Raw genomic sequence first — 27,186 nt, forward strand, 5'->3', positions numbered from 1 at the left:
TACCGGGGAGTCGGGGTCCGGCTCTTTTAACCCAGCACGGGCGGTGGCGCACTGGGAGATGTTAGCTCCGTCCAAATGGTCCTATCTCCACCTCCGACTTCGGTCCGGTGTGGGCTGGTAACTGGGCTTCGGCCCAGGCTAACGGAGAGGGCCGGGCAAACTCACCGTCTCGGCGGATTGAGTTGCCTGCTGTGGGGCTGCAGGCCTCCGTATGAGGGCACGGCGGACCCATCTCCCGGCCTTTTGGAGTTCCACCGGGACATCCGGTGCCAGCTGTGCCGGGTTATGCGGGCTGCTGTGTGCCCTCCGTTCCCCTTTAGGCGCTCCTTCCAATGGGCTTGGCTGTCTACCTTACTAGGTAGGTTGTCGGCTGGCGTTCCAGAGCATCAGCTCTTATTCCCACTGCTGTGTGCGAAGTGGGGGCTGGTCGACCCATTGCTGCACCTTCTGCCGGGTTGAGCGGCTTGCGTCGAGGGTGCAACCACCAGTAGTGGGGTACTGCTACTCATGCTGGCTTTGTCACCTGTCTGGGCTTATGGAAGCAGGCGTAGGGCATAATGATGATAGACCTCCGGTGATGTGGTTTCAATTTTACCGGTACACCGGGCTATAAATCTGATGCATGTCCCAAATAGAGAGGCCCTCGAGTGGTCGGTGTGTGCAATTACTGGTGGCTTTACCGGGGAGTCGGGGTCCGGCTCTTGTAACCCAGCACGGGCGGTGGCACACTAGGAGATGTTAGCTCCGTCCGAATGGTCCTATCTCCACCTCCTACTTCGGTCCGGTGAGGGCTGGTAACAGGGCTTCAGCCCAGGCTAACGTAGAAGGGCCGGGCAAACTGGCCGTCTCGGCGGATTGAGTTGCCTGCTGTAGGGCTGCGGGCCTCCGTATGAGGGCACGGCGGACCCATCTCCCGGCCTTTTGGGGTTCCACCGGGATATCCGGTGCCAGCTGTGCCGGGTTATGCGGGCTGCTGTGTGCCCACCGTTCCCCTTTAGGCGCTCCTTCCAATGGGCTTGGCTCTCTACCGTACTAGGTAGGTTGTCGGCTGGCGTTGCCAGAGCATCCGCTCTTATTCCCACTGCTGTGTGCGAAGTGGGGGCTGGTCGACCCATTGCTGCACCTTCTGCTGGGTTGAGTGGCTTGCGTCAAGGGTGCGACCATCAGTAGTGGGGTACTGCTACTCATGCTGGCTTTGTCACCTGTCTGGGCTTGTGGAAGCAGGCGTAGGGCATAATTATGATAGACCTCCGGTGGTGTGGTTTCAATCTTACCTGTACACCGGGCTATAAATCTGATGCATGTCCCAAATAGAGAGTAGATTGGTGAAAGCCTCCGAGGTCAGGAACATAATATTTTCTATCGGTTTTTTGAAGAAACAACTTGTAACTTGGATCTGTCGAAACCGAAAGAGATGTACACTGATCCTCCTAACGTGATGTTTATGTTTATACGTCTTTCTTTGGCCTTGCGTTTGGATACGGCAGGGGCTCGGTTATAGAAAATGAAAATGTTAAGCCTTTGCCTATTAAACTAGAGTTAATGTAGTAATACAAAGAGTGGTTACCAATAGAACGTTTTTTCCATTTTAACGGTTGAGGATTGGAGCAAAGGTGACGCACTTCTTTTCAGTTTCGGGGTCTAAGAAAGAAATGACCAAGTTCAATCCCACCTGACGAAGTACCTAATTCTCTTTCGTATTCGCCTATGGTCGTGGTTGCTCAATCTCCCTTTTTAGAATCGCCTAAGGGTTCTATCGTAAACCACGATGCCCTTGAGGGTTTTTTATCTTAATCCACGGTGACCACGACATACTTTCACTTTAACCACGATTACCACTATGAATGTTCTCCTTAATGATAGTGACAACGAAATTTGATGTTTTTAACCAGGATGAACACAATATTTTCTTTTATAAACCTCGATGACAACGATATTTCCTTTTGTTATCCATAATAACCACTTAGTTTTCTAAGTAAACAGCGATATCCACGACATTAATTTCTTAAACTACAGTTACCACAGTGATATATCTCGTAACCCGCAATTATAATTTTTTCTCGTGTAAAATACGGTGACCGAGATTATTGTATCTTGTTAGGCTCTATGAACTAAATGTATTCTATCGTAAACTATGATGACCACGATGTTTTCAGCCGTAAATCCTGCTGGCCTCGATGCTTTCTCTCCTAAACCCTGAAGAACACTATGTTTTTACAGAAAAATCACATTCTAACGTTCAGGACTAATGCAGAGTATCGTGAGTCATTTACTATTCGACAAGAAACAAATTCAGTCTACACTCCGCTAATTAATCAAATCTATTCAAGTTCAGATTCACACCGAAAAATCCCATTCGTATAACGAGTAAGAAGTCAAAATCCGTAACTAACCAAGCAATCCATTTATTCGGATATATTAGTCCGTATTTCTACAAATTTAAGCGTTTTAATCTTCGAATTGGACTGTTCGAATTATATTTACAACGCATAAAACGCTTAATACAATCAAAATCCAATCCGTTAATTTAAGAGGTAAAAAACCGTAACCGACCACTCCGTCCCATAATTCGGATACATTCATCCGTAATCCTACGGATTGGATTTTTTCACAAACTGTATTATATTAATTGTCGGATTGGACGGTTCGGATTAAATTTCTAACGGTTTGAACGCTTACGGATTATATCCGAAGAGAAAGGCCGCGGATGGATTGGATCCGAAGTGTACGGATAGCGGGCGGATTGGGTTTGGAAAATCGGAATCCGTTTAGGATCATATTAATCCAAGCTAAATCCAATCCGTAAAATTTTAAGCTATAAAAATCCACATCTGACCAATTTGCCCATTGCTACAGATTACTGAACCGTTACCGTACGGATTGGACGGATCGGATTTTTCACGGAGTATCCGCAATCCGTTCAGGCTCTAATTAATAAGCGTAAGAATAACATATCCGTTTCGATTCAATTCTTCTTAGTCACTAATAAAAGTTATTGTTCAGCTGTCGAATACCAATGGGTAAAATTTAATACGAAAAACTGTTCCAATGAAGATAACCGAGTAAAGTTTCCCCCCGCCATGTGAACATCTTTGTTCATAAAAGAATGTGAAGCTCCAATACTCAATATGATTCATTTAAATATTTCCAGAGAAAACACATTGTTAGACAAATCAGTTTTCTTCAGTGATAACAATGTCTTTTTGCTGATACTTATGTAAAATATTTTTAATCTACGGGTATATCTCTGCCCAAGATGGTGCGCTTAAGTCATCTGTAAATATAAAAAAGATACATTTTACAGATTATCTCTTTACATGGTGATTTCGGCAGATTGTGGATGACCCCTTTTAGTGAAATATCGATCTACTAATTACGAGTATCTTGAGTATTATATTTTCTTTGAAAAACCACTACTGATCGCTTTATTTGAAAAAAAAATGGATTAAATAATTATTACCTTCTAAAAGAAAATAATTTGTCTTGGGTTTACCATGGCTGATTTTAATAAAATGGATCGGAGAGATGGGCACTTAAGCAAGTTTCCATGGCTTTCAAGACATTATTTTTAAGATCTACACATTTTTGGTGTTGTTGCTATAAAAATATTGATAAGCCTCGAATAACTTTATAACAATCTTGGCTATTTGAGGTCCGTCTCCTTGTAAACAACAGTCACTCCTTTCAGCGGAGATAAAATATTTGGTATATATTTAATTTCAGCAAACAATCCGGGAGACGGTGCGTATGTTATTCCACGAGTCAACAAAGAGCGATCTTTCAAATTGCAGTCATCATGCCAGGCTTCATGAGAATGCTCATTAAAAAAATTCGTACTAACGCTACAGTTTTCTTCTTTTATAATACCTTAAGGAAACGACCCATTGCGAAGTTTAAAGATTCCCAGCGAGATATCACCCAACAAACTAAATCAAGGCCATGTGATTTCCATTTTAATTTTTCCGTCCAATTCATTGTTTTCCGGAAAAACATAATGACACCATTGACGTAGTCTAACACTGGCTTCCACGACGAGTCTTGTTTAAGGTTGTTAACCACAAGTAGCTGCAACGTGTGAGCAACGCAGTCTAGCCTGTTCCATTTGGCTTGGGTAATTATTTCTTGGATGACAATCCAACTGTCATCGTTCCATGCTAAAAATAAGTATATTTTAATAATATGATTGAAATAATATCACATTTCAATGGCTCTGTGGCGTGATGTTCTCGCTGCACCACAGCCTAACAACTATTACCATAATCTTATTCCACTAGATCATCGCCTTCATCCCAGGGTTTGTAATATAGAGCTTGAAGATTAAAGGCCTTAGTTATATTGCTGTCATTGTCAGCGCACACTGTGACAATCTATATTAAGTATCTATTTAAATTATTAGTCGGTGAGATTCATATATCACGAGATAAGAAAATAGAAAAATCTACCAGAATTTATTCCAGATATTGTTACCCCAGTGCCTCTCTTTAAGAAAAGATATGTGCTTTTTAAAAAAAACCCCTACAACGTTAGGAATTATCATGTAGGTAGAATACTAAAAGGGGCTGTCTTATCTTTTAAAAAAATAAAAAATACCTGTGTTGATGAGACACTTAGGTTTTCAAGAATTTCTTCAAGTTTAGACAGTATGTTTTCTCCAGAATGAGATGCATTGAATTGGGCAAAAGCTAGAGTGCGATGTTCAAGCTGGAATTATTGAAAAAATATGATAACCTTTAAACTTGTTTTTTTCATTATGTTTTATCTCCGTATCTCCTCCTCTACTTTTCTTAGTTGTATATAAAATACTAATAGATATTTTTTAGCAATTGTATATATATCTCAATCATTAATGAATAAACACACTTCATTCGTTTAACCTGATATAGGTAGTTGACTTCATTTATACAATAATTTGCAACCAGTAGTTTAACGTGAAATTTAACAGGAATATCTCGTTTATGAACTAACCTTTGACACAGCACCGCATTTCTCGATTTTTTTATTCAGAGACGGTGTGTGGGACTAAACGTCCTCTCACCCACAGTATGTACAAGCGTTGCAAATTTAAACCGAATAAAATTTCAAAACATAAGCAGAGTTGGATCTTTGAGTTATATCATTGAGATAATTAAGGATTGATAAGTATTGCAGTCAATAGTTCGCAATTATATAATTATTTTCCTCTGTATCGTTCCATTCTGTACAGTCCATCGAATTGACTTCTGATAGTGTGAGATTTTCCGGCATGATTGTACAAATAAGTTGCGCGATAGCTTGGTGTTGATCAATATGTACTGTGGTCGCGGACGTTCATTATTAAGAGAAGGACCGCTACATTTCCACGGAAGTCCGGATCTATAACACCCGCCGTAGTGTGGATCCCCAGTTCTATAAGCGCCTGTTTACCGGATAGGCGAACCTAGGTGTTTCTCGAAAATGAAACCGAAATATCCAGTGGTATAAGAATTTTTGATTGAGGAGGTAGTACCGCTGATTTCGGACTAAAAACATTAAATCCTGCTGAAAGTTGGGTTCTACGGCGTGGGAGATTTGCATTCGAAGATACCCTTTTGCACTGCATCTACGTAAGTAAATTATTTCAAAAGTTATTTTTTAAAGTGATACCTCTTATTTATCACACAATATAGCTTCAAGACATCCAGAAGGGCGTTTAGGAGAGGTAGGTTCCCAGAGTAGAGAGCGTTCCGAATGTGAGTCACCGTATAGTTTTCTGTGATCTGTAAGCCATATTGTGTAGCTCTATAAAGGGGTAGGAAGTCTTCAACTGCCTGGCAGGTGGTACATAACGGAGAAAGTGTTTTGTTGAAGAATCGGTGTATTAGTTGTCGAGAAGGAAAGCGGCTGCAGATAAACAAATGTAGTAAAACGCAACTTATTCTCTTTTCAGGGTAAGAGGCTACTGGAGCAGAAGAAAATCCTGACGATAAGGCTGGATCCAAGCTTTAGCCGATGTGCGCCAGGCTGTTGTAAAGGCTTTTTGAAACACATGTTTATATAGTCGTTGCAGTGTATATTTGGAGAATGGAAGAAACAAGATTTCATCGTAGACCATTGTCGTTGCAGCCTTCTCGGCTAGTGTATCCGCTGGTTCGTTACCTTCACTTCTATAATGAGACGGGCACTACATTCATAAAATATTTGTGTTTTCTGTCAGCATCCTCTTGATACTAAATATTAGCCAGTCGGACGAGGTTTTGGCTAATTTTTTTCCCAAGTCACACTGTACAGACAATAATGTCGCTACTGGACAGTGGCAGCAAGCTGAGCGCATACCGTATTGCTAGGAGTTCAAGTCGAGAAATATCATGGCCGTCATTGACACGAATACCTGTTGCCATTTTAAAATCATGACTGCAAATGCCGATTCCGCCCGGTCCATTGTTATTAGCCAGGGATGCATCTGTGTAAATAGTACTTGTAGCTGATCTACTCGTCAGCCGGTCCAGGGTATAATGAAACTCTTGATAGAGTTGTGTGCTAGAAACAGTTGATTTGGTGACCTTCAACCAATTAAACGGTATGCTTTCCGTTAGAGTCACTGATTACTGAGGTGGCGTGCCTGCAGACTCGACAGCCATCGCCTAAGGATGAGTTATCCGTGGTATGTAGGGGCACAGTACGTGTTGCAGACGGAATAGCCTATAGGGCAATGGTTGCCTGTGAATAAGTGGGAGTCGAGGTAAGTATATTTCCTGTATTTCAGGATTCCCACCTTTGGAGAGAATACGAGCTAGGTATATAACTTCCCTTTGGGTCATTCCATGTCAAATGTCCCGTTTTTGAAAAAAATTCCCCACGGCACCATGCGCGATTTCGATGAAAATTGACACGTTAGTAATCGAGATAATTTTAGTGGTAAATCCAAATTCTTAGCCCTAAATTCATCGTAGTTTTTAAAATATGATTTTTTAAAAATATTATGTATAAAGTGTTCATTTTCAAAACGCCGAAAGTCCCGGTATTTTCGTTAAAATAATTCTAAATGTATTAAAGGTGTAACTTTTTACACTTTAAATATGGGTAGTAGAGAGTAACTAGGATAAATTTTATACAATTTGTTTAATTAGAGTTTTAATTTTAAATTGTTGAAAACGACGATTTTTACTCGAATGTCGCTAACTGAGGTAAACTAAAAAGGTTTCTGTCGCGAAGGTATTAAATATGAAATAAATATTGAAGTTTATAATAAGTAACATGGCCCCAATAAACACGAAAATTGCGTTGAAAAAATTATAGTAAATTTAGTTTCTGAAATATAGCTACTTGAACCGATCCATTTTTTTAAAAACTGCAAAACTGGTAGTGCTTTAGGGGGAATTACGATATAAAGGACAAAAATATACAGAAAAAAATAAAACCGTTAGAAAACTGAGATTTCAAGCTACGAAATGAATAAATAAAAAAGATGTATATGAGAGACCCTCAACCCAAAATATAACTCTTAAAAATATGCTATTTTATCTTAAAAACAAATGTTATTTTACATTTTATAATACAGAACAAAAAACTTTAGAGCAAAATATTTTAACTTTGGTTTGGTTTTTGGGTGTTCTATTATTACTATTAATAAATACTTATATAATAAAGGAACTAAACAAGAAACAAAAATTTTATCTGCGAAATTTTGATCGAAACAATGAAAAAAAATTGTCTTTCAGGAGCAAAATTTTCTTGTGATCTAATTAGCTAAGAACATACGTTTTACCATCAGAACGTATTTCAGGTTTAACTACTGATATTATATTTTGAAACGGCACCCAACATACATCTTCTCTTCTTGGCCAAGAAAGCTTAAGATCTTTTCTACGAAAGAAACTAACAGATACGTCTTTTTCTTCTTCGCAGCATTTTACAATGTTCCCAATGTACCAATCTTCGTCATATGTACATGCAATAAATGTTCCTGGCACGCATTCTTCCCAAGTTAAAACGTCCGCACGATTCGTTTGGAACAGGACAACTCTTGTCGCTAATTCATCCTCAGATATCCGTTTGATCTCAAGTTAATTTTCATTTATCGGAAGAAACGCATGGTGCAATCGAGTACCGGGAATTGTTTTTACTCCGATATATCTTTCGTTGAGGTAAAAATTTTCCACTTGTTTATCAACGTCTTTTTTAGAGACGTAACCACATTGAACATTGGTCACATTTTGAACGCACCAGGCATACATCTCTTCTGGTTTTTGTATTTGGTGGAAATAAAACATCACGGTGCTCCGTCTTGGGTCAATACGCGCGACCAGGGTCCCTGATCCTATATAGGTTCGAAATTGGGCCGATTTTCGTACCCCATTTTCCTAACCTGGGGAAACGGTTTGTGCAATTCAGCATAAAAATGATAAGGTTTGGATGTCTCGAGGGAGGGGGGAGGGTTCAATTCGAAAGTGTTGGAGGTCAAAATGACACTGCGCCAAGATTCTACATTCGTAGAAACGCGCCAATGTGCAGAATGGTATTCACGAGAGAAACACCATGGGTTCTTACTCTACTTAGAAGTCGTGGCCCTTGTTGTTGGAGTTGCTACTAAGAATTTCCCTTTCCCCCTGTGATGACCCGTTTTTGCTTATTTTACTTATTTTATTTTACCTTTTAGGTTCGCGCTCTAGATGGGAGAGACTTACATTTTAGGTACTAACATCGACTGAAAAAATGTTAACCCTAACTTATTTTATTTTAAATTATTTTTAATTAATTTCACGAGCGCGGATCTTGCACTCCTTTCTTTTTCAGAGTCCTAGTCGTAACTGCACGAGAATTGTTTTTTAGTTTTTCTCGTGATGACAAAAATATACAATTTCAAAAGTGATATATAATTTTAACAAATCGCCATCTTCTGTAACAAATTCGCTCCTTATATAGGCATAGAGAGAGAGAAAGTTTGTTATTTGAATTTTTACCGTTACTTATACACTGTTACAAAAGATATTTACGCGAACATTTAATTTATACAATTTTATTAGATTATATATATATATTTCAAATAGTTTCGTTTTAGGTATTAATTTATATTTATTAAGGAAATTATTTAACTTAAGTAATATTAGCTATTTTTAGAATTAGGAAAATAACAAACTAAAATAAAGTTTTCACACTCCCGGCGAAAATACGCGAGTATTTTCCTAAAACATACAATTATACATTTAAAAATCATTCGTGTATCTGTTAATTTCTAACGCGTAGAGGTGTTGGACTGGTCGCCTTATTACATTATTCTTTCCTAATTTGACTAAACAAGATCGAACCTTTCCATCTCGCCCTACGTTTACTTCCTCTATAACTCCAAGCTTCCACACATGTTTTGGAACTTTATCTTCGTAGACCATCATGACATCACCTACTCTAATATTTGTTTTCCGCTTTTCTAATTGAATGTGGTGTGCCGTTCTTAACTCCAAGAGATATTCGACTCTCCATCTTTCCCACAGTCTTTTCATTAATGTTTCTCTGTATCGAACCCTCTTCGCTAATTCTTCTTGTGTATTTGGTAGTGTCGGGATCTTTAAATTTTGCGGTGGGAGAGTAGTCAATCTCTTTCCTGTAAAGAAGTGAGCGGGCGACAATGGCTCCGGCTCATTGGCGTCGTTATACAGGTACGTTATCGGCCTGGAATTTATAACCGCTTCGGTTTCTTGGAGTACCGTCTCCATTTCCGATTTCGTTAGGTAAGCTTTTCCTAAAGTTTTTCGAAGAATATTTTTGGTCGTTTTAACCATCCGTTCATAGTATCCACCTTGCCACGGGGCTCTTTCGACTATGAATTTCCACCTGATGTTTTTATTCGCGAAAAAGTTTTCTACTCGTTTTTCGTCTATATTGTCCCACATTAAGTTTAAATCCTGTTTTGCTCGTTTAAATGTTTTTGCATTATCCGAATACACCACCGAAGGTATACCTCGCCTCGCAATCATACGCCTCATAGCCATAAGAAATTCGTGGGTTGTCAAGGTTGGAACTAGTTCCAAATGACAAGCGCGTGTAACGTTGCACGTGAAGAGACAAACGTACGCCTTTTCTTGTTTTTTCCCGTTCCTTACGAAAAGAGGGCTTCGGTTATCCTGTCGCTCGGTAGTAAACCGGTCGGGGCATCACATGGCTTAGCACTGTACCTCTTGCAGTGCTGACAATGCCGTACTACGTTTCGAGCTAACTGCCTCCCGGCGATAATCCAGTATCTTTCGCGGGACTGGCTAGCTGTTGCTTGAATACCGCAATGTTTAACTTCTTCGTGACTTCTCGTCATTAAATGTTTGGCTAATTCTTGAGTTTTATTTATAATAATCGGGTGTTTACGTTCGTAGCTGAAACTACCTTCGTCTAGCCTACCGCCTAAACATAGAACTCCTTCGTCGTTCAATATGGGTTTCAAATGGCTATACTGGACTCCATCGGTAAATCAGTGTTTTCTTTTAAAGCTTTAATTTCTTGACCGTAGTCTTCAATTTGAATATCTTTAATCAGCTTAGTTTCGGCGTGAATAATTTCATCGGCGGTAATTTCTCCGCGTTCCGTTTCTTTCTTTCTAGTTTTGTTAGCGAAGCGATAAACATACGCTATCACTCGCAACGCCTTATTGAATTTTGAATATCTTTTCAAATCGACGATCTTTTGAATGCCGACTGAATCTTTCATTTGAACCGTCAATGCCAATTTTCTTTTTTCACTTTGAACTTCTTCCAGTTCGGCGATTTCTCTCACGTTTATTTTCACTTTCTTCAACCAGGTGGGTCCTTCGAGCCACAGAAGATTTTCACGTAATTATTTGGCTTTGATTCCCCGTGATGGCAAATCGGCGGGATTCTCCGCGCCAGGGCAGTGCATCCAGTTGGCCGGTTCGACCAACTGTCTTATCTCCGCTGCACGATTTTGAACGAAAGGCTTGTTTTCTTTCGGAGGATTATTTATCCAATAAATCGCAATCTGCGAATCGGACCACATTTTGATATCCATATTTTCTTTTCGGTATGCCTCTCGCACTTTAGTCACCAGTCGAGCGCCTAGCTCCAGTCTCGGGAGAGATAGTCCTTTTGTGGGGCACACTCTCGTTTTGGAAGTAACAAAGGCGCCTTTGATTTGTTTATCGTCGGTCTCGTATCGTAAATAGACGACCGCTGAGAAAGCCTTTAAACTAGCATCGGTGAAGCAGTGAAGCTCTCTTCCAACGATGTGTTTTGATTTTTCTTGATAAATACATCTTGGTATTTTTATTTCTTTAACTTCGCTTAATTCGTGACACCACGCCTGGAATTGTTGACTGATTTCTTCTGGGAGCGCGTCGTCCCATGATAGTCGCTTCTTTTCTTCTCTTAGATTTTCCTGATATTTCCAAAGTCGTTGAAACATCAATTTCGCCCTTATCGTGAAGGGACTTAAAATGCCAAGCGGATCGAAGATTTGCGCTAACGTACTTAATACCGATAATTCATCGGTGTCAGGATTCCAAATTAAGCCCAACACCTTTTGTTCTACAGATTCGGCTGATCCCTCAAACCTAACAACGGACTCTTTTGCCGCTGAATTTTCTTTCCATAAATTTCTGAGCTCAGACGAATTTGTTTGCCATTTTTGCAGGCGCATTTTTGCTTCTCCTATAAGTTTTGAACAATTTTGTGACAACTGGTAAGCTCCTTGAACGTCATCTTTTCCCGCTAGCAAGTCAACTACGTAGAGCTGTTCGTTGAGAAAGTCGTAGGTTTCTGGATCTTCATTTTTGTACTTCTCGAAATGCGTCTTTAGAGTGGCGGCTAATAGGTAAGATGAAGCTGTCGCTCCGAATGGAACTCGCGTCATCTGCAAAACTTGGTGTTCGTTTTCTTTTATTTTTCCGTTCTCGTCCTCGACGGTCCATAGGATACGTACTGAATTTCGGTCTTCCGGCTCTAGGGCTACTTGTAGGAAGGCCTTTTCGATATCAGCTGTAACAGCAATACTGTGTCCACGAAATTTTAAATGGAGATTTAACACGGATGGATTTAGATTTGGACCACTGGCCATACAGTCGTTTAGAGACGGCGAACCCTTTCTGCTGGCAGAACCGTCAAGAACCACCCTTAACTTAGTAGTGGATCTTGATTGTTTTACTACCGCTTGATGAGGAATATAGTGCGTTCCCTCTGGAGAAATTTCTTGACTTTCGACCATCTCGACTATCCCTTCCGCCAACTGGCCCTCTATTACAGCTTTGTACTCTTTGTAGAGTTCTGGTTCTCTTTGGAATCTTTTAATCAGACCGTCCATCCTTCTCCTCGCTACATTCAGGTTGTCTGGAAGATTACTTTTCGCTGTATTCCAAGGAAATCGAACACTGTATCTTCCAGTTTTATCGATTTTTAAATCTTTTTTAAACTTTTCGAGGATTTCATCCGCAGTGGGATCCTTTTCCGAGGCGTCGCAAATTCCCATTCCTTCTAGAGTCCAGAAGGATTCTAATGCCTTCGATATCATTTGCGCTTCGACACTGATTTTCGTGACACTTACGGAGTAGGTACCATTTACGCTCTTCCCAGTCTGTGCCGGTCCTTGAACCGCCCATCCTAAGTGTGTTTGTACGGCGACTAAAGTTTCGGTTAATCGTCTTGTAATTCGCGCCGCGAGGTCAAAATATCGGTCGGCACCGATGATAAATCCTACGCTCTGGTCATCTGGATTCCCTGACCTAGGTTTATCTGCTATTTGCATTCCATTTTTTATCATTAAATATTCTACATCCTTGCATTTAGACATTGTAACCGCCTTGCACAAATATGGTACTTCTATTGCTGTAATTTCTATGACCTCGCTCGGATAAGAGACGTTTTCTAGAGTTAATTTTACTAGTCTTCTTACTTCGGTTTTTGGAATTTCATTTCCAAAACTAGTAATCTCAATAGGACAGACTCCTATCAGAGGTAAGTTCAATCTTCTAGAGATATCTTCCTGTATAAAACTGGCTTGGCTACCTGGGTCAAGTAGACATCTTATTTCTTCCACTTTTCCGCTATCTGGATGTCTCGCTACGGCTCGGGCCGTTTGTAGTAAGACCGTCTGGCCGCAGGCTACCGAGTTATTTCCAACCTTTATTTTCTCGTCTTTAGGGACTTCTTGTTTTTCTTTCCAACTTTTTTTAGAAGGCTTGGTCTTATTTGCTTCGTTTTCGGGACAAAGCGCCAAATTATGTTTCTTTTTACAAATTTTGCAGATTTTATACGGAGACGGACAGTCATTTTGTTCGTGACCGAATCTGGTGCAAATGTAACAACGGTTAGCTTCATTTATAATGCGTTTCTTTTCATCTAAGGTGAAGTTTTTACAGTTGTAGGTGGGTTGCGCGGTTGTTTTACAAAAAATGCAAAAAATGTTTTTGGGTGTTACGGTGGTGTTCGCGTTGAACACGGACGCGCTAGATGCCCTCTGCTTCAGCCTAGGTCCAGAATCGCGTACGTTGGGCTTATGGGGTTGCCTGTCGTGCTTTCGCGATGTTTCGTATTGACGGCTTTGTTTTGGTTGCATATTTCCCATTAATTCGCACGTTTCCCTATACTCCAGCTGTTTACGCAAAAACTCTATAAACGCATCTATGTCTAGATCACCAGCTATACCCCTTTCTTTTGTGTAATCGAGACGAAGCTCTCTCGGGAGACACGCTACTAGCTTCGGACACAAAAACGCCCCATTTTTTGCTGTATCATAGCCTAGCGATTTTAAGCTTCTAATATTTGTCAGACATTCATTATGAAATTTTCTTAAGGCGACCAAATCCCTCGAACTCAGTATTGGTTCCAACTTATGTAGACGTTTTAAATGCTCTTGAGCAATAACTTCATCTCTGTCATAATTTAGTTTTAAAATTTTTACCGCTTCATCGTAGTTTGCATCGGAAGGATGTAAACCAGAGATTATATCTAACGCTTCGCCTTCTAAATACGATTGCAAGTAGAAAAATAATTGTACCTTTTTTAGGCTCTTTTTACTTTCTACCATTTGTTCAAATTGACTCCAAAATCCCTTAAATTGCGTTACGTCACCGCTGAACTTTTTTATTATCAGCGTTGGTAATTTAGAGTCCGAGTTCGCTGCGTTTATTAAGTTTGTAATGTCAGCACTTGATACGGTTGAACAAACTGATCAACTGTTGTCATCTGGGACCACTCCGGCTTCCCGTAGCTTTCTTTTGGCCTTCATCTTCACACTCAGGATATCTTGTCTGTATTTTTCCACGGCCTCGCATTCCTTACTCAAATCGTCATCGTCGGCGTCCGTCAAGTCGTAGATCTGGGCGTCCAGCGGAATTAAGTTTTCTTCTTTTAGCGCTAGAATGGCTAGTTGATCCTCCACTTCTCCTGTCCTTAGGTCGTTCGAATCGGCCATCAGCAGTGTATTCAGCGTATTCACCGCTGCGGTTATACTTCCTCTAACCGGTGCTCTCACCGCTTTTAATTTCTTTAACTGGTTGTTATTAGAGCTTGCTTCGGCCATGTTTTCAGCTTGATTTATTTCACGAATTTATTTTTACGATCGCGCTTGTAATGCGTCCTTTCTCTTCTTTTCTTTTAATTGGGTACTGTTAGTTGAAGTTCCCGGGTTTCAGCACCATATGATGACCCGTTTTTGCTTATTTTACTTATTTTATTTTACCTTTTAGGTTCGCGCTCTAGATGGGAGAGACTTATATTTTAGGTACTAACATCGACTGAAAAAATGTTAACCCTAAATTATTTTAATTAATTTCTCGAGCGCGGATCTTGCACTCCTTTCTTTTTCAGAGTCCAAGTCGTAACTGCACGAGAATCGTTTTTTAGTTTTTCTCGTGATGACAAAAATATACAATTTCAAAAGTGATATATAATTTTAACAAATCGCCATCTTCTGTAACAAATTCGCTCCTTATATAGGCATAGAGAGAGAGAAAGTTTGTTATTTGAATTTTTACCGTTACTTATACACTGTTACAAAAGATATTTACGCGAACATTTAATTTATACAATTTTATTAGATTATATATATATATTTCAAATAGTTTCGTTTTAGGTATTAATTTATATTTATTAAGGAAATTATTTAACTTTAGTAATTTTAATATTAGCTATTTTTAGAATTAGGAAAATAACAAACTAAAATTAAGTTTTCACACCCCCTTCACCCTGGGTCCCGCGGAGTGTCCCCCGCTACCTACGCTGATTAACCCTAGATGTATAATTTGAAAGCCCTTATTTTAGGAGTTGACGTTTTGACTAATTTATAAAATGCCAATTTCACAAGATATGTTTTTAGTTTATACTAACTTTTTGGTCTAAAACCCCATTCACACTACAAGTAAATGGGTTACTTAATTGTATCCAATTAATTGAACGCAAGGACATTGTATTGTGCAACAGAAAAATTGAAACAATAGTTACAATTTTTTATGATCACTCTTTACAGTTTTCTTGAGTACAATAAGATGCATGATGCATACGGTTAAGTGGCCAAATTACTTGTATAGTGTGAGCGGGGCTTAACGTACAAATAAGTGTAATTTCTTTTTATTGTTGATAAAATGTGAATTTGCACACTCCATGTCAGGTTCGAAAAAAGGGGGTCAAAATAAATTAAATCGGGAAAGGGGGTACTTTTAATTATAAATAAAAAATTCCGAAATTGAAAATGAAGGTATTTTAACCTCTTTTAAATTACGGAAATGTTTTTGAAGCGAGGTATTATTGAACGCGAGATATTTGTGGGCTGGCGGAGCTGTGGTTAGCACTTTCACCTCGCAGCAAGAGAAACCGGGTTCGATCCCATCTTGTGGCACTGAGTGAAATCTCGGAACAACTCCTTTTGAGTTTGCCAATTCTCTCCACACTGGTTTAAAGGATTTCCCCCCGAGCTCTTCGGTTTCCCCTTCTGTAAAAACTTGTTGAGGTTAACGGCTTTACTGAATGTAGGGAGCTGTTGGCTCCCGTGGCACGAAGGGCTTTCCACCACCTTCCTACGCATTGTAACCCGGCCACCTGAATTAAAGGCTTTAGAAATCGCTTGATGACTTAGGCCTAAGATGGTGCCTTGGGTATTAGCCTAACTGATTATTATTGTTTTGGCCGTGAGAGGCTGCGAAAAGTTGTTACTTTTTATGAAGTCGCATTGTCGCCATTTGTGTCTTTTTTCGGGTTTTAGTTTCCCAGTGAGGTCATAAGGCAATTGCCTTCCCCCCCCCCGGCAACATTCCCAGTAAACGATGGCCGTGTGAGGACAACCACCACTCCCCCAACGGGTAGTCGGAATACTTCCGCCACGGGTGTCCCCACTTATCCCCCCGTTGGACAGTGGCCGTTACACATATCTCACCCTGATTAATCAGATGAACGAGAGGACTGAATTGTCCCACACGTTACAATTGAATAAAAAGTTACGTTGTCAGTGCTATTAATAATGAACCATCATGCCTCGAAAAGTCATTGCGATTAGTAATAAGACGAGTAACTATGGGAAAATATTTAAGTACATCCTTTCTTCACGGGGATGCCAAAAAACTGTGAAATAGCGCTACTCGGTAGCGACACCATGGAATAATAATATTAAGCAACTTCCGGTAATTTGACGTTCAATTTTGAATAACGCTATTTTAAAGCTTAATGCGTATTTAGCCGCTTTAACTTCGCAGATGAAATATTAACTTCAATTATAATTTTTTTAAATCTAATAGCTATTGTAATTAAAAGACAATTACTCTTAGTTACCAGGGGTAGGGGGAGTTCAAAAAGTGTATTTTTTGTGTTATGTAATTTGTGAACAGCCCCAAAGTGGGAAAAACAAAACCCAAGTATTTCAATTAGCTAGCATAAAACTGAGGTAATCCTGACCCCTTATGAATGCAAAAGATAAAGCAAATTTTTTACAATTAAATGTAAACATTAACTATTCTTATGCGTAATATTAAGACTGAGGTGCATAATTGTGCGTAATTTGTGCGTTAAATTGGTTAACATGTTAATGTGAAAAGTACAAAGTAGGGTGGCTAGGGTAAAGTTACCCCCTTTGAAGTTGTAAATTCTTTCCGAACCCCATGGGTGCATAATGGGGGTATTGGTCGTGCGAAATGTGTGTTTAACTTAAAAGTAAGACATTAGATTTAAACATATGTGGAAGGATAAGTAAAATCCGAAACTCTCCAATTCGTAGGCAAGGTTCACGGATGGATTAAAATTTTTAAACCCAAACTCGTTCAGTGACAGTCTCGGTTTCATTCAACCAAATCCAAACCGTAAAATTGTAATCCGTAAGTGACCAATCCGTCGAATTATTCGGATATATTCATCCGTTATCCTACGGATTATATTTTTTCACAGACGGGATTATTTTAAATTACGGATTGGATGGTTCGGATTGGATCCGAAGTGAACGGACCACGGACGGATCGGAATTGGAGAACTCGAATCCGTTCAGTATCGGATTCATCCAATCCAAATCCAATCAGTAAATTTTTAAGAAAGAAAAATCAGTAACCGACCACTCCATCCAATTATTCGGATACATTTATCCGTAACCCTACGGATTGGATTTTTTCACAAACTGATTTATTTTGTTTGTCGGAGCGGACAGTTCAGATTAAATTTCTTACGGATGCCACGTTTACGGATCGTATCCGACATAAACAGGTCACGGACGGATGGAATTCGAACCGAATGATCATGGACGGATTGGACTTTTGAAAACATCGATCCGTTCAGGCTCTATTATGAATACGGTGTTACGGTTACGATATTTTCCGTGAACGACCTTGAAAGGTTTGCCAAGGTTACTCACGGTAATATTTGAACCCACTCAAAATGCCAACCCATTCTCCGCAATTTCCCCGTCGTTCACCCGTTGAATGCCGGTGTGCGAAATTATCTTTAGATTATTTTCATAAAACTTGAGCTTTGTTTTTTAGGATCATGATAATGAACTGATCTTCTTTTGAAATTAAACAGTTGCGGTAGGGATTAGAAACTGCGCATTATTTGAAGAAACTTATTCACAAGTTTAGAAAGAATATTCGTAAAAAATCAAATCCTAGCGATATCAAATGTACCTCAAACTTACAATATTTGTTCAAGCTTTAAATCTTAAAAAACCCTATGTTTGTGAAAAAAGAGAGAGTGTAAGCTACGGAATCTCATCCTAACGTTTCAGCGATAATTAACACAGTAAAGATAATTCACTCTTAAAAAATATTTCTAGTTTACTTTGATAAATCGTCTATTGAATGAAAGGTGTCCACGTTTGGAAGCAAAACGTAGAACAAAACTTTTTTTTGCGCTTTAATATCAGTTGAAGGCGGTCAACGAAAAGATAATTTCTACGATAATATCAATGTTAAGGCGGTCACTATCATATAAAGGAAATTTTTTAAAGTGACGCAGTTCATTCATATTATGTTAGAGTGTTCTAGATTAAAGGGTTCCATCACAGGGATAAGGGAAGTTAATTTGCACTACTTTCTTTGGTGAACTATGTCAAAAAAAGAAGTTTGTAAAGCGACCACTATGCCCAAGCACTCACTTAAGACAACCAGCGCCAAATTCCAACGGCGGATTTTTGGAAAAACATAAAAAGAAAAAAAGGGCTATTTTCTTTCCTACCCCTTATCCCTTTGATGGACCCCGTTAAGTGTAGCAGTGATATGAATTGGTGATAATGTTGCTGGTATTTTTCAAGTACAGCAGTGACTTGATACTAAAAAACTGAAAAACGGTCATATCTGAAAGTATATTCAATTCTTTCAAATTTGCTTGCGTAGTAACTAATTATTTCAATCGCGACATTCCAAGCTGTCACATGGCAAGAGCTTTTTTCTATAATATCCAATAAAACATTACATATAACTTCCGGTCAACCAATTCTAGGTTATTTTACGTAACATGGTTACAATCGGTAACAAAAAACGCTTACGGGTCCGTTTGGAGCCAGAGATGGGATAAATTTATTTATCAAAACGTTTTGAAAAATATTATTAACAAGGTAAGTTTCTTCAAAAGAATATTTCGACTCAAGTATGCATGAAATTACAAATAGCAAGATCTTAGTCAAATGAAACTTATCGGGTAAAAATTTAAAAAGTTCTACGAATAATGACCATATCTGTTTGGGGCGAAATCCCCAATTGAAAAACTACGGTTGTCAAAAGCTCACCTGTCTCCCTTATTAAGGACGATTTTTTAAATATATCTCTGGTCCTTTTTTATCTTGTTTCCGTATTTATTTTTTAAGAATTGGGATTTTTTTGTTGTCCATATATATTATCATATTTTCCCCGTGATTAAATATTTATTGTTAGATAACAGCGGGATTTTTCATGTTCGAAAAAAATATTGATCTGTTCACGTCGTGATCGCCGGTAAAAATATTATTCAAATAATAATTTCCGACAGTAATTTTGCTTATCAGTCGTAACTTATTTATTCTTATTTGGTCATTCTGAAAATTGATTTTTTAATAACAAATCTCAATTATATGACAAAATATAATTTTGGTAAAAAGTAGTATTTCATTTGGTAATATTTCATGCCAATCTTCTATTTTGACTGCTGTCTGAATGAAGTTGGGTTGTTAAGATTTTTTGGCACGGTGATAATGGTGACATTAGTGACTGCTATGGTATTGGACGAAAGAGGGACTCTCCTGGAGAGTTCATCTAACGGTGATGAAATAAACGTGCTTGGTGAAGAAAAGCAATGGATATTTTGTGAGGAGTTGATATTTAATCTTGAATATCGTGGTATATATCCAAAATTGTGTACTCGACGCCGTCAGTTGCAGTGAACTGTGAAATATCACAATTATTATGACTTAAGTACATGGATAATATCAGTTTTTCTTTCATGTAGGTTTCCAACGCTTGAGTAATTTAAAGTTATGCCAATGTTAAAGGGATATTTTTATAACTTTTTCCCATCTACTACACAACCCGAATAAGCCCTTTTACTATATCATCCTTCAGAAGTAACCACTGTTTGAAACACGTCCATTTAAATTTTTAAATTATAATTCATCGTCAAATTCTTGGCCACTTTTGGTAAAGGTTATATAATTACTTTTATATAAATTAGTTTCTGCAAATATCTACTTTATTTATAGCATATTCTAGTGTTAACAATCGATAGCAATCTTTCAAAACTAAAATTCTTACCAGTAATTTCCATCTTTCTGAAACTTCATTTCACAAAATAATAACGAAATGTTTTTCTATCCTTCTAAGAGAGCAATAAAGATACACCAAAAAATTTTATTCTTAAATAAATACGCCGAAATTATTAAAGAGTAGAGGTTCTAGCTTATTTGAAATTTAACACTAGTACATTCTATTTAAAAGGAGTATATTTTAAGAATAGGGAATAAATTAAAACTAAGTTTAATATTTAATCGAATAATTTCTTTGCCTATTAGCTGACAGTCTGGAAAGCGGAATACCTTAGCTGATCCAAGAATTTATTTGAGTCCTGGAGTGCTTGGGCTCAGACTCTTACCTAAATATTCTGAATGGATACTTGCAAATGTAGTTATTCCACAACCCAGCAATTTGAACCAAATTATTAATAAAAATCTAATTTATGATTGAAAAATGAAACACAATAATTTTTAAAACACTGAACTTAAAAACAAAATTATATAAACAAATATCAATAACAACCCAAAACCCAGATTTTTACATCCTTAGATACTAAACCAATGTTTTGAAAAATGGTATAAAAAAGCCTCATAATTAACCAGTAGCCTTAAATAAACCACCATTAATATACGGACAAACCGAGTTTCAACAGAACACATAAAATTAAAGCTCAAACATAGTGTTCGTAAAATTAGTTCTTTCTTTTAATATCGAGAAAATGATTTTTCTTAATAAATTGGAAATCTAAACACTATTCCTGCTACATACAAATAACTCGCTGTACACAAGAGATTAGGACTTCAACGAATTAAAAGGAACTATATTCTATTAACTTAACATATTATATCAATCAAAGGTAATAACAAAATGAAGATAAAGATAGCCAACTTATCAAATCTACCTCGATAGTTTCGAGATAACTTTTTATTATCTGGTTGTTTTCAAAGTTCAAATTTTAATTTAAGTTTTACCGTGATATTTAAATTGGAACATTTGATTTACTTTTTGATTTGATATTTTTTTATGATCGTTTTAGTTAAAATTTTTACAATATTTGTCTATACCAAATTCTAAGCTCACGCCCTATGAGACTTTATAAACTCATAATTATAATAATTTAATTTCCAATTACAATACAAATTGATTGGTATTTAGAGGACTCGTCTTCCTGGAAGGTGTCCTGATCAAGATCGGGCCTTTGAATCTTTGTTCAACCTCGTTAGAAATAATGCTTTGGATTCTACTCAATTTCCAGACTTGACGAAGAAGCCTATCATCGGCGACTAAAACTACGTCACCATCCATCAGCTGCGTCAAGTCTTGGGCTGCTTCACCGAATGTGCAGCCTTCAGGTTTACGATATTTTTGACAGATATGGTTCATCAGAGCTAGAATATGTTTTGGAGGCTAGGGGTTCAGGTTTTCAACATAATAATAATAATAATCAGCTATGCTAACACCCAAGGCACCACCTTAGGCCCAAGTCATCTAGCGACTTATTATGCCTCTAAACAGGTGGCCGGGTTACAATGCGTAGGGGGGTGGTAGCAAGCCCTACATGCCACGCGAGCCAGCAGCTCCCTACACTAACTATTAACGTTAGTTTATACAAGTTTTTATGGAAGGGGAAACCGAAGAACTCAGGAGATCGGTCTCGAATTTCATGGCGTTCTCCTTTTTCCGGGGAACGGTGGTTAGTTCTTCAAATGACAACGAAGCTTCGCCCAACGTCTTCGTGAGTATAATTTTATACTTTTAATTTGACGTTCCCACTATCCTCCCCTTTGCAATGCTCGGGAATTTCCAAAAACCGCTCTGTCCTGCTTTGTTTTTACAATCTGAACGACACAAGGAATTTATTGGCGTTACAATATTTACCAAAACGAAACGTTGCTTTAAAAATAGCGTCAAAGAGAGAAATGTGTTCTAATCTCAACATACTAACGGGACCGGGGTTAAAATATGGGCTTTGGGTGGGTAAAACATATATTATATTTCAAACAAAATGAGGGATTTTTAAGGATAAATTAGTTTTTAAAATAAAATAAATTACTTAACTAACGAAAAGTGTTTTTTTTTTTCAAACTACTAACGAAACGGGGTAAAAATAATTGCTTTCGGTAGTAAAAACCAATTATGTTTTAGATATATTTGGAAAAAATGTTTTGGGTAGTTTTTTACATAAAGAACATTAAATTTGATTCATCACTTACTTACCTCAATACAGGGCCGGACTGGCTAGTAGATGGCCCCACCGGCTATGCAATCGTGTTGGCCTCATTTCCCATTAATGCCAAATTTTTCGACTTTATAAAAAAAACTAATATTAATAAAAAAACAAAAAGATATTTACATCACTCAATTGATGTAAATATCTTTTTGTTTTTTTATTAATATTAGTTTTTTTTATATTTTATTTTATTATTATTATTATTATAATGATTATTTAAAAAATTTCTTGAAAATTTCTTGTTTAAAACTGATTTCAACAAAGTTCATCTGGGATACAATCTATCGCTCGTTTCAAACAACCCATTGGTTATTTATTATTCTTTTTAATTTTTTTCATGTTCTCTATGTACTTTTTTATACTAATATCGGTTAAACTTTAATGTTTTATGATTTTTTTTGGTAATTGATTAGTATATTAACTGAAAATTGTATAAGTACATTTTGTACTAGGTTGTTTTTAAAAATTGAATATAATTGTTTTTATTAATTTATAAAAACTTGTTTAAGAAGGATAGGGATAATTAGTTAACCTTAGTTGTATTAAAAAATTCATAATTATTCCCAAAGACAATATTTTTAAATTTTTAAAATAAAGGTCGGGCTTAAACTATAAAATCTCAATATAAAGGATCTGTTTTAATTCAGAGTCTCGAACTATATACTTCCGAAGCGATTAAGACCAAAACCAGTGTTTTATTCGTGCGATGGTAGAGCAACAAAAAGAATTCTTGTGGTAAATATTTATTTAGATATATTCATTTTTAATAGATTAATTTATTTATATTTATAAATTCTAGCCCGAATTTCCAACCCGACATGTTGTTTTTTGTACCGAAGAGGAAAAAATACCTTCTACGAATTGATGTAATTATAATTATTTTTAATTATACACTTAAAATATTTTTTAACATTGTGTTTTTTAAATTTTTCAGCCTTCAAATTATTTATATATCCTTCTTTAATTCTTTATTATTTATTAATTTAATTTGTTAGCTTTTAGTTTTATTGGTAGTGTTTCATATGTTGTTAAGTGTTTAAAAAATATATTGAAATATCATAGTTATCAAATATTATAATAACTAATTGTGTTGTTTTGATAACTTAAACTAGCATTGTTTTTAAAATAATAAAATATTTGCGAAAAAAAATGAAAAATTCATTTATATTAGTTTAGTTATTTAAAATATTTTGTGTGGGTCAAAAATCACCAAGGATATAAAGCGAAGGTCGCGAATTCGTTTCCCCATCTCGCAAATAACTAATTAGCATTTTAAACTGCGAAAAAACGAAAAAACGAAAAAAATGACACCAAAAGTAAATAAGTGAAAGTATTTGGTGGGGTCACATATTACCGCCGATATCTCGGTTCGACCTTGTCCGATCGTGACCAAACTTGTTGGGAGTAGAGACCGAGGCTTAGTGGTTGTGGACAGTGTTCGAGCGTCGAGGTCAAAGATCATCTTCAAGGTGAAATTTGAGATTTAAATTAAAATATTTTGTTGACTTTTTCCAAGGACAAAAATTTTTGTTTTTGAAAATATTTTGGGGGTGTCTTGGGGGGGTTATGGCGGCCATCTTGGCGGCCATCTTGGAAAAAAGTGTTAAGTTTTAGACCATCTCTACTCATTCCTATGAGAATCAGTATAATTGAAGGTCAAATCTGGTTCGAGCTTGTTGAAAAATAGCGCACATCAAGAAAATGAAAAATGCTTATATAAAACCTTAACAAGATCCGCTAGATAAGGGTGGCCAAGGTATTAAAACGAGACCAGATCTTTTGCAATCGCAGTTTTTAAGGCAATTCCTTCCACAGTTACACGAAACGAGTGTGAGTAGGTGATCAGGCGCTGGTGGAAGGGTTGCGCGAATTGCCCTAGACCGTCATCATATCCTACCTACACCTAACCCCAGTCTTCGGGATTTCAGTTGGTTTGTCCATTTTGGGACTTGAAGATAGACTATAAGAGGATGAATTTTAGTAGCGTCTGTTGTTAGAGGAAGCTTAGCGAGATGGAAAGTAGATTTCAATGAATTTAGCGACTGTCCTGGTGAACAAGTAAGTACTATCTACAGTCGCCAAGGGGGTCATTTTGTTTATCCCCGTAAAGCGCGTAAAGAAACGTTTCTCACGCTGCGACTTTGGCTTCTTTTTATGCATTTGGGTCGTTAACAACGTTCACGTAATTCCTTTCACCTCCACCAACTTGAAAAGATTTAAAACTTGCCTTTTTCATTTGCCATATAAGGCGGACAACGTATCACAAGCAGTTATTGCGTGTAAGAAAAATAGGTGATCCTTATGTTCTCATAATATATCCTGCAGAATTTGAATTTTACATTCTCTACGTGATGTTGTTTTGGTTTCTGGTTTAAAAAGGAAAACGATCCAATTCGGGTCGGAAAATACCAACAACATAACTTTAAAGTAAATGTCTTCTGCGACTTCTCAAGTGCAATCAGTCCATCAGCCAGACAATTCTATATTTCCGATTAAGATATACTTTCAACGAAATTTAATAATATTTACGATTAGAACTGTAGACAACGCCAGATAAATGTGATCGATAAAGAACAAAAATTAAAATAAGAAAGGAAACTTTTCCAGATCGTAATTTCCCAAGATGGTGGACGAAGTAACCGTTAGAAGATTGCGTAGTAGTGTTATCAGCGTCATAAACAAAGAATACACAAAGTTTAAAAACAATCAAGCATTCAAATTTAAATGCTAAATTCAGTATTGAAGGGTGCCATTTTCGAACTTGACAAAAAATTACAATACTATTAAGAAAGCCATAAATGTATGTTCCAATTTTTAACATTTTTGATAACTTTCACTGAATCTCTGAGGACAGACGTCCTTGGTGGCCATTTTCCTAGATGGAATCGAAAGATCTCGCTCTAGAGGTGGGGACATTCAGCATATTTATTGGTTCATTAACTACATATAAACTAATTTTCATCTTTATGGGAAAATGTTCTGGGTCCAGCCCTTTTTAAGTATCTGTCCTGGGGTATTGGGGCTGGCCCGGGCGGCTAACCGGCGATGGCCGGTCAGATCGGGGCCAACTCAAATTGGGGGCCAAAGTCGAAAAATTTGGCATTAATGGGAAATGAGGCCAACACGATTGCATAGACGGTGGGGCCATCTACTAGCCAGTCCGGCCCTGTATTGAGGTAAGTACGTGATGAATCAAATTTAATGTGCTTTATGTAAAAAACTACCCAAAACATTTTTTCCAAATATATCAAAAACATAATTGGTTTTTACTACCGAAAGCAATTATTTTTACCCCGTTTCGTTAGTAGTTTGAAAAAAAAACACTTTTCGTTAGTTAAGTAATTTATTTTATTTTAAAAACTAATTTATCCTTAAAAATCCCTCATTTTGTTTGAAATATAATATATGTTTTACCCACCCAAAGCCCCTATTTTAACCCCGGTCCCGTTAGTATGTTGAGATTAGAACACATTTCTCTCTTTGACGCTATTTTTAAAGCAACGTTTCGTTTTGGTAAATATTGTAACGCCAATAAATTCCTTGTGTCGTTCAGATTGTAAAAACAAAGCAGGACAGAGCGGTTTTTGGAAATTCCCGAGCATTGCAAAGGGGAGGATAGTGGGAACGTCAAATTAAAAGTATAAAATTATACTCACGAAGACGTTGGGCAAAGCTTCGTTGTCATTTGAAGAACTAACCACCGTTCCCCGGAAAAAGGAGAACGCCATGAAATTCGAGACCGATCTCCTGAGTTCTTCGGTTTCCCCTTCCATAAAAACTTGTATAAATTAACGTTAATAGTTAGTGTAGGGAGCTGTTGGCTCGCGTGGCATGTAGGGCTTGCTACCGGCCACCTGTTTAGAGGCATAATAAGTCGCTAGATGACTTGGGCCTAAGGTGGTGCCTTGGGTGTTAGCATAGCTGATTATTATTATTATTATGTTGAAAACCTGAACCCCTAGCCTCCAAAACATTTTCTAGCTCTGATGAACCATATCTGTCAAAAATATCGTAAACCTGAAGGCTGCACATTCGGTGAAGCAGCCCAAGACTTGACGCAGCTGATGGATGGTGACGTAGTTTTAGTCGCCGATGATAGGCTTCTTCGTCAAGTCTGGAAATTGAGTAGAATCCAAAGCATTATTTCTAACGAGGTTGAACAAAGATTCAAAGGCCCGATCTTGATCAGGACACCTTCCAGGAAGACGAGTCCTCTAAATACCAATCAATTTGTATTGTAATTGGAAATTTAATTATTATAATTATGAGTTTATAAAGTCTCATAGGGCGTGAGCTTAGAATTTGGTATAGACAAATATTGTAAAAATTTTAACTAAAACGATCATAAAAAAATATCAAATCAAAAAGTAAATCAAATGTTCCAATTTAAATATCACGGTAAAACTTAAATTAAAATTTGAACTTTGAAAACAACCAGATAATAAAAAGTTATCTCGAAACTATCGAGGTAGATTTGATAAGTTGGCTATCTTTATCTTCATTTTGTTATTACCTTTGATTGATATAATATGTTAAGTTAATAGAATATAGTTCCTTTTAATTCGTTGAAGTCCTAATCTCTTGTGTACAGCGAGTTATTTGTATGTAGCAGGAATAGTGTTTAGATTTCCAATTTATTAAGAAAAATCATTTTCTCGATATTAAAAGAAAGAACTAATTTTACGAACACTATGTTTGAGCTTTAATTTTATGTGTTCTGTTGAAACTCGGTTTGTCCGTATATTAATGGTGGTTTATTTAAGGCTACTGGTTAATTATGAGGCTTTTTTATACCATTTTTCAAAACATTGGTTTAGTATCTAAGGATGTAAAA

The 27,186-nt window shown here is 37.3% G+C and overlaps 3 protein-coding genes across 3 annotated transcripts; all 3 read right to left on the reverse strand.

Moving 5' to 3' along the window:
* Positions 1-9,161: 9,161 nt before the first annotated feature.
* LOC149933802 (uncharacterized) lies at positions 9,162-9,944 on the reverse strand. Its single transcript, XM_090157437.1, has one exon. It carries the CDS (start codon positions 9,942-9,944, stop codon positions 9,162-9,164), a length of 783 nt encoding a protein of 260 aa, XP_090013563.1.
* A 107-nt stretch (positions 9,945-10,051) lies between these two features.
* LOC149933803 (uncharacterized) lies at positions 10,052-10,650 on the reverse strand. Its single transcript, XM_090157438.1, has 2 exons — positions 10,398-10,650; positions 10,052-10,347 (listed from the first exon to the last, which is right to left on the reverse strand). The coding sequence occupies exons 1-2, from the start codon at positions 10,648-10,650 to the stop codon at positions 10,052-10,054; spliced, it is 549 nt and encodes a 182-aa protein (XP_090013564.1).
* A 126-nt stretch (positions 10,651-10,776) lies between these two features.
* On the reverse strand, positions 10,777-13,977 carry LOC149933804 (uncharacterized). The gene has a single exon (XM_090157439.1). It carries the CDS (start codon positions 13,975-13,977, stop codon positions 10,777-10,779), a length of 3,201 nt encoding a protein of 1,066 aa, XP_090013565.1.
* Between the last annotated feature and the right edge of the window lie 13,209 nt (positions 13,978-27,186).

Source organism: Leiobunum rupestre, chromosome 8 (assembly GCF_980474605.1).
Source record: "Leiobunum rupestre chromosome 8, qqLeiRupe1.1.hap1, whole genome shotgun sequence".
Taxonomy (NCBI): Eukaryota; Metazoa; Arthropoda; class Arachnida; order Opiliones; family Sclerosomatidae; genus Leiobunum; species Leiobunum rupestre.